The sequence below is a fragment of the Microcaecilia unicolor genome, chromosome 5, assembly GCF_901765095.1.
Source record: "Microcaecilia unicolor chromosome 5, aMicUni1.1, whole genome shotgun sequence".
Taxonomy (NCBI): Eukaryota; Metazoa; Chordata; class Amphibia; order Gymnophiona; family Siphonopidae; genus Microcaecilia; species Microcaecilia unicolor.
The window spans coordinates 193,646,654-193,665,699 of NC_044035.1; the positions used below are offsets into that span (position 1 = coordinate 193,646,654).

The window sequence follows — 19,046 nt, forward strand, 5'->3', positions numbered from 1 at the left end:
CTGAGTGACGTAGAACGAGTAGAAGTGAATCGATTTTTTTACTTTTCAAAAAGTACAAAGACTAGGGGACACTTAATGAAGTTATATGGAAATACCTTTAAAACAAATAGGGGAAATATTTTTTTTACTCAACAAATAATCTCTGGAACTCGTTGCCGGAGAATGTGGTAACAGTGGTTAACGTAGCTGGGTTTAAATAAGGTTTGGACAAGTTCCTAGAGGAAAAGTCCATGGTCTGCTATTGAGATAGACATGGGGAAGCCACTGCTTGCCCTGGGATTGGTAGCATGGAATGTTGCTACTATTTGGGTTTCTGCCTGGTACTTGTGACCTGGATTGGCCACTGTTGGGAACAAGATACAAGTTGGACCATTGGTCTGACCCAGTATGGCTATTCTTATGTTCTAATATCCCTACAGACCACCCAATAAAAATGTGGGCAGGTCAGGGGTGCAATGGGGGTGGTATTGGGGAGCAGCAGTATGTGGGTTCTAGCAATATTCAGTGATGGCACCTGCACATTTAAGTGGGTGAATTTGGGACAGCTCAAAAACTGTCCTAACTTCATCCACTTAAATATGCGGGCCCCGGCACTGAGTATTGGCCGGGACCCACATAACTATTTTTTAAGTTTAAAAATGCTCCTAATCCCCCTCCTGGCCTCCCAAATGGACCCCTCCCCCAGTCTGTGAGCGTCAACACCCCTCCTCTCTCCTGAATGAGCCCCTTAATCCCCAATCCTCAATTGAGGTCATAGGCAGTCAGTGGCCCAACTGTTTGGGGAGGCTAAAGGGGGCGGGGTTAGGGGTGGAGCCAGGGGTGGAGCTTAAATCCATAATTGTATGATAACACACAGAAAAAATAAATAAATAAAAATAAAAGTCACAATTAATACCTTTTATTACATTTAGATATTAGATATGTATCATATGTCAAATAATAAAGTGGTTGCTCAAAGCATATTCTAACCACAATCGCTCGACTGCAAAACACTATGCACAACTTTGTGCAAAAACACACTCAGAACCTTACTGTATCATAAATATTACACTGGGCAGAACCTAATACACCAATATACCACCCATACGGAAAATGCAGACCATCAACAATATGAAACAAGGGATCATATCATCACAATTCTCATGTAGAGCCACAAAACACCCTAATTCATGTTTAATGTGGGATAAAATGCCATAAATAAATAAATATAAACTTTTAATGTTGAGCACCTGATTCTCAAAGTGGACATATTCCAAACACTATAATGAAAATAAAATGATCTTTTCTACCTTTGTTGTCTGGTGACTTTTTCTGATCATGCTGGCCCAGTATCTGCTGCTATCTGTCCTCAGTGCAGGTCAGGAAGTCATCCTCGTTAAATATCTCCCTGGCAACCCATGACACCTCCAGCCAACCCCCCTCCCCCTCTCTCCCAGCAGTAAGGTAAACAAACCATAAACCAATTTCTACAACTGGACAAGGCTAGAGGGCTTTCACTGAAGCTCCTGAGTCCTGCTGTGAGGATGGAGGTAAATCAACAATTTAAACCCCTCAGAGCACAGCAGGGGAGGCTTAGCATCTCCAAGCCTCTTATACCGGGCGCCTATGCGCCCTGGGCCCACCTGTCTCCCTGATGGTCCTAGTGTGGTCATTGGGGGTAGAAGCAAAGCCCCCTTTCTCCGGCCACTTGCAGCTGCACATGTAAAATGGCTGGCAGCTTACGGTGCTACACACCTCGAATGCTGAACCACACATAAGCTGCTTTCACAGGGAAATATTTTATACAGTTACCCCTTTAAAACGTTATAATGCACAACAGGTGGATCGTGGAAGTGGTGGAGACAAGAACAGTTTCTGAATTCATCAAAGCATGGGCAAGCACAGAGGATCTTCAAGGGAAAGGAAGGGATTATAACAGCTGGGTACTTGGTGTGAAGGGGAGAAGGTGTTTGGGGTATGAAGAGGGAATGGGGATTTGGGAAGGGAGGCTACTGAGGAGAAAGTTGCATAGACATGCTATATTGGAGGATGGGTAAAGGTAATGGAGGCTGGGGGAGTTACCTAGCAGGATTTGATGAGAGTCTTATAAGGTGATAGGAACTAGTGGGAGGGTGATAGTTTAAGTGTTACGTCTGTGCTCACCTCGCCCTCTGGTGGCTGCTGTGGACCGTCACCCGTTCCAGATTTCAGCGCAGTCCGATCCGGATCTTCCAGGCTGCCAGGTTTGCTTGTGCTGTTTGAGCCTGCACAGCACCCGTAGCTGCCTGGTGATTGCAGCAGCTGAGTTCCAACTGCTTCTGGGCTTATCAGCCATCTTGGAACATTTCTGCTTTGCCTTTGCATCGCGTCTAAGGCCCTGGTATGTTGGTGTGTGTTGCACTTCAGCCTAGTTTGATTCCTGTTCTAGTTCCTTGCCTGATTCTGTTTAGTATATGTGTAGCTTAGCTTGTACTGTTCTAGTCTTGACTCTTGTTTGTATTTACTGTGTCTGGTTCTGGGTTCTCTGTATTTCTTGTTTAGTGGCTGCCTGGCAGCTTTCAGTCTGTCTTTTGTTTTTTAGTGTTTGGTTCCCTGCTGCAGTGGTTGTTCACAGCTTTCAGTCTGGTCTTTTGGCTTCTCCTTCCCTGCCTGGCTGTCTCTGTATATTCTTCTCCCCTTTGACCCTCAGTCCTGGTTCAGCCTAGTGGGGTATCCAGTCCTGCCTTGCCCAGTAAGCCCTGCCGGCCACCTGCAGCCAGAAGCTCAACTTTTGGTGAAAAGTGGCCAAGTGCAGGTGAAGTTTAAGGGTGCCTGCTCTGCTTAAGTCCGGCCTGTTTGCCTCTGCTGCAACTCCAGTCCGGAGTTACAGTCCTGTTCTGCCTAGTCTCTGGTGTGGGGTGGTTTTGCCTGCCACTGCCGCTCCTCGGCAGTGGCCCAAGGGCTCACAAACCAGTTTCCAGCTTTGAAAACGTGACATTAAGGTAATGCATAATCCAAAAAATGGGAGGGATGGCAGAATAGGAGACGATTGATGGAAAGGGGTCCTTTGGAGGTTATGGGGTGTCACAACTGCTCAATCCTCTGTCCCTTTCTTTGTTTTCCTTTCGGCGAATCATTGAATCGTTCCTCTTCTCTTACACAGTCTTTCCAGTACAACAGTTTTTGCTGATTTATTTGTAATTGTAAACAGCAGGAAAAACGGTTATATCAAGTTAATAAAACCTTAAAAAAAAAACCCCAATAGTTTGCGATCTATTATCATTCTGCCTATTTTTCTGACTTTGCATTGCTGGGTCCCCACCTCCAATTACACTTCTTTTTGCTTTCCTGGTTTTCTCCTGACTGTCTCTCCAGTGTTATTCTGGCTGACTGTTCATTTCTCTGTCTGTGGCTGGCTTATTATCTGACTTAGCCTCTTGATCCTGCTTTCCCTAGATCACAGTTCACGGGTCCTCTTGTCACTCCTCCTTCCCACCCCCAGCACCGTCTCTGGTTTCCTGCCTGTGCATCTGTCTCTGTGACTACTCCTTGCCCCGCTCCCTCCCCCCGTCTGTGACGGTCTCTTTCTCTCGCTTGATCCCTCCCTTCCTCCTGCCCCCGGTGTCCTGGCTCGCTCCCTCCCTCCGTGTGTGATCCAGGCGGAGTCTCCCAGTCTCGGCTGCCCAGAACTCAGCCTGTCAGCGGATGCTCTGCCGGGAGAGATCAAGCCTCTAGTCCGGGATCGGAGCGCTAGAAGGCACTTGGGCTTCCAGGGATCGGTTCGTGAGCTGGTGCTGGCACCGGAGCACGCTGTTCCTTGTTTTCGGAGTGGGAGCAGGATCGTGGCAGTCCGGAGCTGGACTATGCATTAAGCTGCAGGAGGCCGAGAAGGAGTAGTAACGGGAGGGGGCTGCTTTCAGCCGACCTCCAGAGCCTGCAAGAGACATGAACTACCTGGTAAGTGACTGCCCGCAGCAGGGGCTCTGCCGTCTGAATACTTACTGATCTGGACAGGCGCAGAGACAGACCACAGACAGGACGACGAGGGAGAGCCGGCTGAGCTGCATCGCTTTTTGACCCTGGGGTCACTCTGTCTCTGGTCCAGGCCTGCGTTCTCCTGTTATTTCATTATCCTTTCTAGACTCCCAATTCTGCTCCCTTTGCTTTAACGAAGTATGTGTATTGGCACAGGAATTCCAAATATTGCTGTGCAAGGCTTTCTGCTCTCCCATCCTCCCAAATGTGTCAGGGATCTTGCCTAAAGTTAGCCTATAGTAGCAAAGGCTTTAACATACCATCTGCCCATAGTTTCTGGCTAACAGGATTTTAAATTAGGATCTGAGCAAATGGCTTTTTTTTTATCTCCCCAAGCTGCTTAGGGCTGCAGATTTGGGAATACTGAAACATTTCAGCTGTGAGAAAACAGGAGTCAGAGCTTCCTGTCACCTAGTCAGCAAACTGGCTTTCTCCAAGTTGGTCGTTTGTGGGAAGCCATAGTCTGAAGTGAGTCAGTTCTTTCACAAGGCAAGGAGGGAGTGCCGTCTCTCTGAATTTAATTCTAAAAGAATCATAAATACTATTTTCCTAGTGACTGTTCAGGAAAGGTTAGGATGAGGGAGATTATAGTTCAACTGCTAGAGGAGAATGTGTTAACTGCTAATAGCCAAGCTTGCATTTGGGATTTCACTTTGTGTATGTGTGCCGTGCTAGCTGGGAGAAAAAAAGAAAATTATATATATGGATACTCTCAGGGTTGGGTTTTTTTTTTTTTGGGGGGGGGCAAGCAGGGCAGCTGCCCTGGGCCCCGTGGTTGGGGCATCTCTTCCCCGTCTCTCCACCACGGTCCCTCTCCTCTTCCCTTCCTCTCACTTTCCTGATCTTCTTTAAACATTTTATTTCCCTTCTCAGAGGGGCCCCAGCCCATCAGCCAGCCATACAAGCTTTTCCTCTCTGCCAAAATCCACCCAGGCGGAAACAGGAAATTTTGTGGTGGTGGTGGTGGTGGTGGGGGTGGGGGGTGGGGTGCGAGGTCAGATCACGGCAATGAGGGAAAACTGGGGCAGCCAGAGGTAGCTTGTGAGGATGACTGCTGCACCGGGGCCCCTCTGAGAAGGGAAATAAATTTTTAAAGAAGACCATAAAGGTGAGGGGAAGGGATGCCTGGACCGCATAGTAATAATACAGGTGGGAGGGGGGGAGGAGAAGGGATCAAGGGCCCCCTTCTTAATTTCAGCCCTGGGGCCCACCATGTCTAAAACCGGCCCTGGATAGATCAGATGGGAGCCTACATATTGAGGTTTTGGCATCTTAAAATGAGAGTTGAACTTACTTATGTTCTTGGCGCTGCTTCTTTCTTTTGTAGATGTGTTCAAGATGTGGACCACCACCATGAGCATGTGAAGGGCAATTTTGTAATTTAGGCATACATTTGCATACCCCTTGCGTGCATAAGTGTATAGAATACTAGCATTTAAATGTGTAAGTGTATACTTATTTACAAAAGTGTTAGCAGGGTGCCTAAATGCTATTTTGTAACAGCATGCTTAACTTACATAGCATGTAAATGCAAGGGGTGTATGCATGGGTGGAGATTAGTGGGACATGGGTGGAGCTCCCAGTAACAGATGTAGTATACAGAATACTATAAATTATACACATTCCTGCCACATTCATGTAACTGTGGGCATGTAAATGTTAAACATGCTAATATTGGAACTTAGATGCTGTTATAGTATAAGTAGTGTGTGCCTACGTGGCACCTAAATAGAAGTGTGCAGTTTTATAGAATTGCCCCCCTGTACTGAAGTAGGTTAAGTCTAAGTCTTAGCATAATCATGCGTTAGTATAGATTAACATTGATGCGGCCTAACATGCTAAAGATAGTAATGAGCTTGATCACATGCAAGTGCATACAAAAAACTTGCACATTTTAAAAATGGTTACTACTATTGTGTTAAACAATGTGATTTGCATAAACTGTTCAGTATTGCAGAAGTAAGGTTAAGTTTTTTGTTAGCCTCTTGAGGGGTGACTAATGCATGGACTGGTGTGGCTACAATTTCCTCTGTCCATCCTAGTCTATCAAAGATGATTGTTCCCAGACCCCCCCCCCCCCCCCACTACCTCTCATGCCTCCCTCCACCATTTTATCCCGTACAAAATTGCAGCTTAGAGAATGGAGACAGACTGAAAACTACTTCCTGTTAGAAGCTAGGGAATGTTGACAGAAAGCAACTGGTGAAGGATGGATGGCAGTTTTCAGCTACCTCCCTTTTCGCTTCCAAACCAACACAAAAACATCATCCTACTCATAACAGTAACACACACACATATACAAACAAAATATGTGTTTGTGTGTGTGCTTAATATGTTGTGGCTGCAGTGTTTGGACCGCCCTCATCCTCAAGGACCTGTGAGTGCAGCTTCTAAAGCATCTCCAGATTCTGCAGGACCAAGTAGCAGCAGTTGGGCTCAGTTATTAAATCCAGATCTTTTCATGGCATGCAGAACACTAACATACTTCCATCACCTTTTTCCTGCTTATGTTAATAGTCCTTTGGAGCCTGATATGTGTGCTTTCTAAGTCTGGCCAGTAGGTTGTACTGTTATGTGATGGTTGGCATTTTCAGCAACTATGCATGTGACCCCTGCTACATTGCCTGCTAGTCTGGAATAGCTAAAACCAGATTTGTAAATCAGACAGAGATCTACTGCATTTCACTACCATAGAACCATCAGCAATGCCCTTTATTCTCATTTTATTAATCTGTGCTTTAAAACCAGGAAAGCATATTTTGGGCAAGGCTCTGATTTGTAATATTTTTATCATTGGTTTGGAAACAAAGGTAAAGTATTTGATAAATAACCTTATCAAATGTTAGCTTATACGTATAGAGAAGATTAAATTTGGTCAATCTGAAAAAATGTCATTAACTAGTTAAACAGTAACTTGTAGCTTTAAAGCCTTGACTTGAAAACCTACTACCTCTACAGTTGTTTAATGTATTGTTTGCTTTCCTTCTGTTGGAAGTTCAGTACACAAAAAGTTCCAATTATCCTTGACACTGTAGCAGTGCTCACATTGTTCCATGTAGTATCTCAGTAATTTTAATGGCACAAAGACTTAAGCCAATGGTTTATTTTATTGCATTTGTATCCCACATTTTCCCACCTATTTGCGGGCTCAGTGTGGCTTACAATACATTGTAATGATGGAAGTACAATTTGTTACAACACAATTATGGTTACATTGTGAGGAGTTAAGTTAAAACAAAGTTCAAGTATCGTTAAGGGGAATAAAACAATGGAGAAGAACGACTGAACAATAGAAGAACGGATATTGATAGGGCAACAGAACAATAGCAAGAGAACATTCGGGTATATTTTTTACCTGTAAATTAAGGTTTAAATGTGTTAAAGTTACAGGGGATAATAGTACAGAAGAGAATGTGTTAATGCATTGCTAACAGTGTGTGTGGACTTCATGTGTTTTGATCTTTTCGATAGATTTTTTCAAAGAGATGAGTCTTTAATAGTTTGCGGAAGTCGGTTAGTTCATAGATCGTTTTCAGGTTTCGTGGTAGTTTGTTCCAGAATTGCGTGCTCATATAAGAAAAGGTTGATGCGTGCAGCACTTTGTATTTTATGCCTTTGCAATTAGGGAAGTGGAAGTTGAGGAAAGTTCGGGATGCTCTTTTAGCGTTTCTGGGTGGTAGGTCTATTAAGTCAGACATGTAGGCTGGGGCTTCACCATGAATGATTTTGTGGACTAGTGTGCATACTTTAAAAGTGATGCGTTCCTTGAGTGGGAGCCAGTGTAACTTCTCTCGTAAGGGTTTCGCACTTTCGTATTTTGGTTTCCCGAAGATGAGTCTGGCTGCTGTGTTCTGGGCTGTTTGACGTTTCCTCAGTATTTGCTCTTTACAACCTGCGTATAGTGAGTTGCAGTAGTCCAGATGGCTGAGTACGAGTGATTGCACTAGGCTGCGGAAGACGGATCTTGGGAAGAATGGTCTTATTCTTTTCAGTTTCCACATGCAGTAGAACATCTTTTTGGTTGTGTTGTTTGCGTGAGTTTCAAGTGTTAGGTGGCGGTCAATAGTGACTCCAAGGATTTTTAAAGTTTCTGAAATTGGAAGATTTAGTTTTGGTGTGTTTATAGCGGTAAATTCTTTCGTGTTGTATTGGGAGGTAAGTATCAGGCATTGAGTTTTTTCTGCATTCAGTTTCAATCGAAATGCATCTGCCCAAGTGTTCATGATTTGTAAGCTTTGGTTGATTTCATTGAAGATTTCTTTAATGTCTTGTTTGAAAGGGATACATATTGTTACATCATCGGCGTATATATATGGGTTAAGGTTATGGTTTGATAGAAGTTTTGCCAAGGGTATCATCATTAGGTTGAAAATAGTTGGTGAGAGGGGTGATCCTTGCGGTACTCCACATTCTGGTGTCCATGATGCAGACGTAGTTGAATTTGATGTGACCTGGTATGAGCGCAAGTTTAGGAACCCCTTGAACCAGTTTAGGACATTGCCTCTGATGCCAAAATATTCAAGTATGTGTAATAGGATTTTGTGGTCGACCATATCGAAGGCACTTGACATGTCAAATTGTAGGAGGAGTATATTGTTGCCGGTTGCAATCATTTGTTTAAATGTAGTCATTAGTGTAATTAATACTGTTTCTGTGCTGTGATTCGATCGGAATCCTGATTGGGCATCATGCAGTATTGAGAACTTGTTTAGATAGTTTGTAAGTTGTTTTGTTACCATCCCTTCGGTTATTTTGGTTATTAGTGGTATGGATGCTACTGGTCTATAATTAGTTATTTCGCTTGCATTTTTCTTTGGGTATTGGGGTGAGTAAAATTTTTCCTTTTTTTTTTGGGGAAAAGTCCGTTTTGTAGCATGGAGTTTACATGGTTCAAGAGAGAGATTTCCATGCACTGTCTCCACTATATGCAAATCTCTTTCATGAATATTCATTGTAGATATCCTGAAAAGCTGACTGGTTGGGGTGCCTCTAGGACCAGGTTTGGGAACCATTGACTTAAGCCAAAGGTAATGAGAGCAATATCTATTCTGGAAGAAAACCTGATAATCTGCCTCATTATTATCATGTATACTCATCAACAACTGTTGCAAATTATTACAAAATCTTTATTATACCATAATTTCTTATCATTGCTACATCACCCATGTTATCTAAAGTAGAGAGGTGTGGTAGCCGTGTTAGTCCACTCTTAAAGGTTATCAATAGAAAATCAAACAAAATAAAACATGGAAAAGAAATATGATACCTTTTTTATTGGACATAACTTAATTACATTTCTTGATTAGCTTTCGAAGGTTGCCCTTCTTCGTCAGATCAGAAATAAGCAAATGTGTTGGCAGATAGTAGTATATAAGAGAAACATCAAGCATCACTTTGACAGTCTGACAGAGTGGGAGGTGGGGGTATGCATGGGGACATCAAAGCATTTCATTGATATTCTAACAGGATGGGTGTTGGTAGGTGACAGGAGGGTAATAAACAGAGAAAATACAGCTTCATGGTTTATAATGGGTTAGAAAACCCAGATCCTTATTAAATCCTATTGTTGGGTTGTCAAAATATTCAATCATTCCCACCAGCACATCCGATGCTGTTGAGAGCTCACAACCTGGTTGAGCCGATTCTTGACCCCTGAAGACGCTTTGTAAGCGAAACACGATCGTGTAGGATCTGGACAAGGTTACCTCAATGGACATAAGATGGAAGTTATCGTAAGGGCATGAATTTTTGCTCGACAATGTTAAAGTGATATAGAGGAATAATACAGAACATTTATTCCGTGATGAGTATGGATATTGACTTGAAATATACTCCACAGTTGCGAATGCAGAAGTGATAAGATTTGCAATAAACTAGATGGAGTCAGCAATAATTAAGAACATGTCATTGTTCCTTGGACAATCATGAAAACAGATAAAGGAAGAGATATTATTATGAAAACCTGTTTATAAAAAGGAATATAAAAAAGGATGTAGGAATCAATGACATGGATTAGTTGTTTAATTGTATTAGATACATTATAGATTGTGTATTTAACCTACTCATTAGGAGTTTAAATATGTTTGAATATGTTTGATATTAGAGGGTATGATTTTTAAGAGAATAAGTGTATGTGGATGATCGGAGTGAATGATTTTGAATGTGATTGGGGATTTTTTAGATAACATGGGTGATGTAGTAATGATAAGAAATTACGGTGTAATAATTTGCAACAGTTATTGAGTATATTTGTTTATTGGTACAACTATGTATAGCGAGTGAACTTAAATTAGAACTGTATTATTATCATGTATAGATTTTAAGAAAAACTGTTCAGTCTTAACACAGAAAGTCAGCACAGAGTTTAAATCACCTCTGTCTAGTGCTAACAGTTATGTCTTATGTCATAATTATTCATGCTTTTTAGCTGCTTTTCAACATGTGCTAGGGTAATTCTATAAAAGGGTGCCTAAATTTAGGTACTTACAGTGTGCCTATTTGGGAGCCTGTTCTATAAAGAAAAATAGGCACCTACTTTTCTTTATAGAATACTAGTATAACTTGCCAAGAACACACCCATATTCTAAGTGTGATAACTTACTCTAGCCACAGAGCTGGTGTAAGTGATCACACCTTGTTCGCTACAGAACATGTGAAGATTATAGAATTCTATAATCTACACAAGTAAATGTGCACCCTGCCCACATTCTGCCCAAACTTCTCCCATGCGAATGCCTACCTGGGAACTGTGTACCATTTTACTGAATAGCACATAGCCAGAATATTGGTATTTGCATGCATATGTGTGCCCATACATGTGTAAATGCTCGCATGCAGGTAATTTTAATTGTGTTCTTGGTGCCCTCCTTATAAAATTGCCGCCTAAGAGCTTTTCTATATAGATAGAGGTGTGACCAGCAGAAGAAAGGGAGTGTTGATGCCACCTGTATAAGTCGTTGGTGAGGCCCACCTGGAGTATTGTGTTCAGTTTTTGGAGGCCGTATCTTGTTAAGGATGTAAAAGAATTGAAGCGGTGCAAAGAAAAGCTACGAGAATGGTATGGGATTTGCGTTACAAGACGTATGAGGAGAGACTTGCTGAACTAAACGTATACTCTGGAGGAAAGGAGAAACAGGGGTGATATGATGCAGACGTTCAAATATTTGAAAGGTATTAATCCGCAAACGAACCTTTTCCAGAGATGGGAAGGTGGTAGAACGAGAGGACATGAAATGAGATTGAAGGGGGGCAGACTCAAGAAAAATGTCAGGAAGTATTTTTCACGGAGAGAGTAGTGGATGCTTGGAATGCCCTCCCGCGGGAGGTGGTGGAAATGAAAACGGTAACGGAATTCAAACATGCGTGGGATAAGCATAAAGGAATCCTGTGCCGAAGGAATGGATCCTCAGGAGCTTAGTCAAGATCGGGAGGCGGGGCTGGTGGTTGGGAGGTGGGGATAGTGCTGGGCAGACTTATACGGTCTGTGCCCTGAAGAGCACAGGTACAAATCAAAGTAGGGTATACACAAAAAGCAGCAAATATGAGTTATCTTGTTCGGCAGACTGGATGGACCATGCAGGTCTATTTCTGCCGTCATCTACTATGTTACTATGTTAATCAGAAGGCACAATAACTGTGGCTTGGCTTCTGTCTTGGAGTAAACATCACTCATCGCCTGGCAAGTAACTGCATGGAAAATGACCTGAACTTGACATGGCTGTGGTAATTTTGAAAAGGGTCATGGGGAGATGTATTCCAAACCAGGCATAATTGTATGTGGTTTGTATTCCCTTGTTTGTCCTTTCCCAGCAGGGCCGTGCCGATGCTGTAAGCGGGGTAAGCGCCGCCGAGGCCTTTAAATCTTTTACCTGGTCGCAGCAGCGTCAGTGAAAGCGCTGCCGACGTCTCCCTTCCCTTGCACTCATTGGTTCCCTCAGTGTCCCGCCTTCTTCTGACGTCAGAAGAAGGCGGACACTGAGGGAACCAAGAGCGCGAAGGGAAGGTAGATGTCGGCAGCGCTCCGCTTTCACTGACGCTGCTGCAACCTCTTCGTTGCCGTCGCGTCGTCCCACCCCCCCACTTCACGCAATTCGCGAACCGCGCTGCCGCTTAGCACTGCTTAAAAAAAAAATTTACACGTCAGCAGGAACAGGCTGCTTCAGCCAATCCCAGGAGCCTTCCTTCAGCCCTCAGGGGCGGAACACGCTGAAGGAAGGCCCCTGGGATTGGCTGAAGCAGCCTGTTCCTGCTGACGTGTACTTTTTTTTTTTTTTTTTTTTTTAAGCAGTGCTAAGCGGTTTCGCGAATCGCGTGAAGGGAGAAGACAATTTGCTGGAAATGGAGGGGAGGGGATAGAGAGAGGAGGATTGCTGGCTATGGATGGAGGAGGGAAGGGCAGAGAGGGACAAGGATGGACATGGGGGCCCAGGGAGAGGACAATTTGCTGGAAATGGAGGGGAGGGGAGAGAGAGGAGGATTGCTGGCTATGGATGGAGGAGGGAAGGGCAGAGAGGGACAAGGATGGACATGGGGGCCCAGGGAGAGGACAAATTGCTGGAAATGGAGGGGAGGGGAGGAGGATTGCTGGCTATGGATGGAGGAGGAGGGAAGGGCAGAGAGGGACAAGGATGGACACGGGGGCCCAGGGAGAGGACAATTTGCTGGAAATGGAGGGGAGGGGGGGAGAGAGGAGGATTGCTGGCTATGGATGGAGGAGGGAAGGGCAGAGAGGGACAAGGATGGACGTGGATGGGAGGACAGGACCCAGGGAAAGAGAAGAAATTGCTGGAAATGGATATAGAGCAAGAAATGAAGAAGAAAGGAGGAAAGTAAAGAAATAAATGGAAAGGAAGCCCTGGAAATGGAGTTAAGAGGACAGATAGCAGCAGACTCAGATACTGGCCAGCATGATCGGAAAAAGAAAGTCACCAGACAACAAAGGTAGAAAAATAATCATTTTATTTTCATTTTAGCGTTTGGAATATGTCTACTTTGAGAATTTACATCTGCTATCTTATTTTGCAATGTATAGCAATTTGTTTCTAAGAATATTGCTGACAATTCCTGTCAGTGTAGCAAGTGGTGAGCGATCATTTTCGCCGGGGGGGAGGAGGGGGGGCGCCAACTGATAGTCTGCAGGGGGGCGCCAGAGACCCTAGGCACGGCCCTGTTTCCCAGCACCTGAGTTTGTACACATTAAGGTGATACAAGAAAACTACATAGAAACAGCAAACAAATTCATACTGAACTGCATCTTGTTGTCTAGAAGTCTTTTATGAATAAATTTATATTCAGTCTTGTTCAGTGGAGCTACTGTAGTGCAATCACACTTCAAAACGAGTGGAAGCCTTCTAAGGTGGAATGTTGACCACATATGTTCATAGGTGAAAACAGTAGTATCAACAGTTCCTCTTTCATAGATGCTGTTCTGAGAGTGGTTACATAGGTTTCTGTACAGCCTGCAAAGGCAGCAGGATGCAAAGAAGTTGGATGTAGTGCTGCTGATGCAGTAAACTCAGCTGTACTAACCATTAGCTCAGCAGTTAATGCTTGATTTTCCTGTGCTAATTGTACACCTGATGCAGGAAGAAAAATTAGCAGGGTAAATCAGTGTAAAACCAGTGTAGTAAATTTAAAACAAATCGGAGGAAGTTTTTCTTCACTCAACGCATGGTTAGACTCTGGAATTCGTTGCCAGAGAAGGTGGTTGGGGCAGTTGGCTTAGTGGAGTTTTAAAAAAGGTTGGACGGCTTCCTGGAGGAAAAGGACATATAATGTTATTGAATGGACGTAGGAATAATCCACTATTTCTGGGATGGGCAGAATGAAATGCTTGTTCTTTTGGCTGCTGTCGGAGACAGGGTGCTGGGCTCGATGGACCCTTGGTCTATCCCAGCATGGCGATGCTTATGTCTTATGATAACACAGAGGGCATGCAAATTGCATTTTAAATTGCCCTGATGTAAAAAAAACTGCACTAAAATCCAGCACAGTTTTTTTTAAGTTATAAAGAAGTAGCACAGGAGCAGAAGGTGATCTGAGATGAAGTGCAGAAGTTTATCTAAATCACCAAACATCGCTGAAGGCCCCCAGATCCCCTATCTTCCACTCCTGATCCAGAAAATATCCCTAGTGTCTCAAGTGGGCCCACCTTCAGGATTCCCTCCCTCTTCCCTGCAATGTGTTTTATGGCTACCTAAGACCGATAATTCAAGGACAGACGTGGCCCCATTGTCCTCCCCAGTTGTCACAGAAAAGCATGTGCAACCTTTGGTGTCCCAAAGAATGGTCATACCTTCCCTTGCATCTGCAGAGTGGCTGTGTTACTTTCCTCCCTACTTTGCCTGTAGCTGGACCAAGAGCTTGATCTATTTTGGCTGAAGCCCAGATTCTTGTAAATAATTAGTATATAAACTGATTAGTGAGGAGTAACTAGCTTCACCTTACATCATGCAGCAGGCACTGATTATAACCGCAGAATGGGAGTGATTTACAAAGAAATAATGACAGAGAGTTGGGTCCTGCTAGCGCAGTATAGAATTTAGGAATTGTAGTCTGTTCTCTCTAACGACTCCATAAAAATACTTTTGAGATTAAAGGTGGCTGGCACGGTTCAGTAACCTTGTAAGGTTTTATATGTGGAGTATATTACTCAGCAGCTGATAGTCCAGGTCTGAGGAACAGGAAATGGAATAAAAAAAAAATTTATCCACTGCTGGAGGTTCTTGGCAGTCCCCGCTCCTGCTATGAGCGTCATCGGGTAGCACACATTGCATTGGTGACCAGAGACCAGTAGCTGCTGAAAGCTGGAGACATTCTGGCTGATATTTAAAACTATTTAACCAGCTAGGAATAGCTCCTGGCTGGTTAAATAGCCTTAAGCCAGCTAAGTGCTGAGATAGCCGGCTATCTCGGCTGATTATTACCACTTAGCAGCCAGCCCAGTCACCAGCTAAGTTTAGTAGCCAGATGGACCCGTGTAAATAGCAGGTCTATCTTTGGCCACTATAATTTAGCCGGTCAGCTGATGAATATCAGCTTAACCATCTTATGTTTTTAGTGGCAACCCCCCCCCCCCCCCCCCCCCCCCCCCAGAAATTCAATGCCGGTTGCCAGGTATAGCTCCAGCATTGAATTTCCAGGTTTGCCGCCGACTGCAGGAGCAAGCCGACTATACCGACTTACCTAACTGGCAGATCCAGGTGGTTTATAGACTAAAAACCTACAACATGAATAATTTAAAAAGAACTACATATCATAATAGGAAAGAGGTTACATTCAATCAAGAGAACATACACACCGAGAAAAGAAGATAGGGGTGGGGCGGTAATGGAGGAAGGCAGGGAAGAATAGGGAAAAGGATGTGGGCTAGCGGGTAGTCAGCATTGGACTGACTCCACAGAAAAGCATAGCAGGAGTGGAGGAGTAGCTTAGTGGTTAGAACAGTAACCTGAAAACTAAGGAAGTCAGGGTTCAGATCCCAGTGATGCTCCTTGTTACCTTTGGCAAGTTGCTTAACCCTCCATTGTTTCAGGTAAGCACCCCTGAGGACAAGGAAATACCTGCTGTAATCTTGAATGTGATTCATCTTAAGCTGCTATGGACAGGGGCAGCCTGAGAGGGAGGCAAAGCCTCATTTATATAAGACAGTAGAAACTGAAAAGCAGGACCAGGGGCTAAATACGTCACTCAATGTATTGAGAAGGTGTCAGCTAAATAGGGGGTGTATGCATGTATTTGGAACAACTTGGACAAGGGTCAGTAATTTGTTTGGTATTCTTTGCCCAAAACGACAGGACCCACACAATTTAGGGGGAAGTTATCAACATGGGCTACTGTGCCTTTGAGTTATTTTAACATTGAGTCTGATTGCATAAAAAGGAGCCTGTGCTAAAATAACCTGACAAAACTATTTTGGCTGCACATCTCTAGAACTAAATCTAAAAAAAGTAGACACTAGGTTTTGAATAGTTCTTGCTTGATTGACTGTACACAAGTACAGATCAATCAAACATCAAATAACTGATCCATTAGGAGCAGGAGAAAAGACCTGACGGTATAATTTTTGAAACCTGTTTGTTAAGGAGAAAATCGTCCACGTAAAGCAATGTGGATCAGATTCCTGTTTACGGCAGTGTGTTGTGTATGTTTTTGCACCCTTTCACCTTGTTTCATAGTCACAGAGCTGTGAAGGCTCACTTCACAGAAACATGGCCTTTATCCTTCTTTCCAGAGATTTGTATGTCTTGGAAGTGGGAGCAGCACAGGTGACAATGGCATCACAGATGTGTTTTCACCCAGGTTGGTAGACTTCCTTCCAGTCTTCCAGGTTGCTGAATTGCCTCATGAGAAGGAAGATTACTCATAGCTCATGCCCTGCTCTTCCTTCTGACCCTTACTTAAATCAGACTCTCAAGCAAATTTTCACTGGGTCTGATATCAAAAAATGCTGAGCTCCTAAATTTAGAGTCTAAGGGGTCCTTTTACCAAGCCGCAGTAAAAGGATCCTTGAGGTGGCATCGCGGCCTCCTTTTATCGCTGCTAGTAAAAGGACCTTTAAAAAAATGGAAATGGCAATGCGGTAAGTGTAACCACTTGCTGCATGGCCATGTCCGGGGAGGGGGCGGGAGCCCTTACTGTTAGAGGCTACTGCACTAACCTGGTGGTAAAAAATTTTAAATTTTTTAAAGACAGAAATTCTGTGTAGTGGGAGTCGGCACTATTGCTAGGTTCCTGTGGTAGCCTGGTAGTAGGACTGAATCGCCGTGCGCCAAGCCCATAGTAACCCTACCATAGCTTAGTAAAAGGGCCCCAAAGTTAGACTTCTAAATTTCTGCCCTGTTTTCAGTCAAATTTAGGAGCATAAGTTTTCAGCTAAAAATCCATTTTCATTTAGGAGCTTAAAAGTTATGCTCATAAATTTAAGCCTGCCATTTATGAGCCTAGAGCTGAAAACAGTGCTAAGAAATCTTGAGGGCAGATGCAGCAACCAAACGTACAAAAATCTAAATCATTAAAGTCCCTAACGATTTAAAATAACGAAAGAATGCACCAAAAAAAAAAAGTCACACATGCTGAGATCTTATATTGAAACGTACACAGTGTATCAAAGAATCACAATACACATCGTTAATCGGCCCCCAATCATGCGCAGAGCAGCCAAGCGTTATGTTAGCTGCTCTGCGCATGCCACAAACAGTCAAACACAGTCAAATCACAAGCACATGGCTCCCAAATCAAAACAAAATAAAAAAAAAAGGGTCGGGAGGGGGCAAAGGCGCTGGTGCAGGAGCGTCCTGTATGGCCGTCCTTGCCCCCCCCCCCCCACCCGTGGTCGCCGTTCCCCCCGCCCCACTTCCCCCTGCATTCTAAATTAAAAAGCAAGAATAAAAGCAAACGTACCTTTAGCAGCCCCGGCCCCCCTCCCTTCCTCACTACTCTGTCTCCCCTCAGCCCCGCCCCCTCTTGGGGTCGTCGCCGCCATTCCCCTCCTCCATCGGGCCCCCCTCCCTCTTACCGGGCCCATGCAGCGCCTCTCTCCTCTGTCTGAAGGCGCTGCACGGGCAAGAAGAAAGCTGATGCCTGCCTTCGCCCAGCTTCTGTCGCACGTCTCTCTCCTCCTGGGCCCGCCCCTGTCTGACGTCGGTAACCTTGCTTCTAGATAAAATCTCTTCATAGGTGAAACAGAGAGGCAGCTGTCTCTTTATTGTTTATTAAGCTTTATATACTGCCTTCCGTGCAAACAGCAAGGAGGTTTATAATAAAAATTTGCAATAAACATAGTTTTATACATCATCACAGCCTGGGTCCCCAGCAATCTCATCTCTTATACTATTCTCCCCCAGGCTTCACCTAGTCTCTGTTTCTCATATCTCCCCAAGCCTTCCCTCAATTTCTTTCTCTCTCATTCCCCCCCCCCCCCCCCCCCCCCCCCCCAGCCATCACCTGGTCGCAATCTCTCTCTCTTTCTCTCATTAATTCATAACTTTCCTTCAGCCTTCACCCAGTCTTTCTCTCTGTGACTTTCTTTCTCTCTCTCTCTCTCTCCCTCTCGCCAGCCTTCACCCTGTCCCCATTTAGTTCTTCTTATGTTCCTCTTTCCCAAGCTATTAATGGACTTAAGTACCTGTTACCTATTCCTCTCACCTTGCTGATTTAAGATGCCAAACAAATAGCATGTTTCCTATTTTCCCACTGCAATTTGGCTCTCTGTAAGTTTGAGCTGCATGGTACAGGAAGTTTGGGCTGGTCTCCAGGTTTCAAGTCTCGAAAGACTTAAAAATTTGTGACCAGCCCAAACTTCCTACAGTATGTGGCTGAAGTTTATAGAGAGCTGAATTGCAGCAGGAAAATAGGAAATGTGCTGTTTCCTTCGGCAACACAACAAAAGCATGAAATCCCAGGTGCCAGGGTGTAGGCACCATGGCAATCTGGTACCTGGGATTTATTGAGCTGTGACTTAAGGAACATTGCAGCCTTGTTCTTTTCTGCTCAAAAGAGAGACAGTTGGGTCAATAGGAGTCACAAAAATACATCAGGCAATAAGCAAAACCCTCTCAGTTGGTGATGGGAACTCATATGTGAATAGGATAACTGACTACCACAGGAAGAACAGTATGGGAGTTGTAGTTACTGCTTGATCTTTGCCTCTTTCAATGATGTGCACAACTGTATGTCTCACTGAGACCACCGACTGATCTCTTGTTGGCAGTGAACAACTTTGATATGATAGTGATCTTCATGGCTTCACTCCCCAGCCAGATTTGAATCCTTAATTTAGGAATAAAAGTATATGCCTGCACCAATCCTCTGAGCCATCCTATAATACAGGTCAAAAGCTCTGTGTACCTGTAACAGTGCCTCTTGACACTTCCAGCACATGTACCCATATCCTTTATTCTGAAATGTCAAAGAAGAGAGTGGCCTACTGGTTAGAATAATAGTCTGCACACCAGGGAAGACATGGTTCAGATCCTACTTCTCTCTCTGGCACTCCTTGTGACATTAGGCAAGTCACTTTGAGGGCAAATTTATAAGGAGCCTCCTAGTTTTAT

At 44.1% G+C, this 19,046-nt stretch overlaps 1 protein-coding gene across 1 annotated transcript in view; it reads left to right on the top strand.

Moving 5' to 3' along the window:
* The first annotated feature begins 3,602 nt into the window (after nucleotides 1-3,602).
* The window catches only part of BCAR1 (BCAR1 scaffold protein, Cas family member), a 504,782-nt gene continuing 489,338 nt past the window's right edge, over nucleotides 3,603-19,046 (top strand). The window contains 1 exon segment of the mRNA XM_030203684.1: nucleotides 3,603-3,915. Coding sequence (XP_030059544.1) covers nucleotides 3,904-3,915 — 12 coding nt within the window. The 5' untranslated portion in view covers nucleotides 3,603-3,903.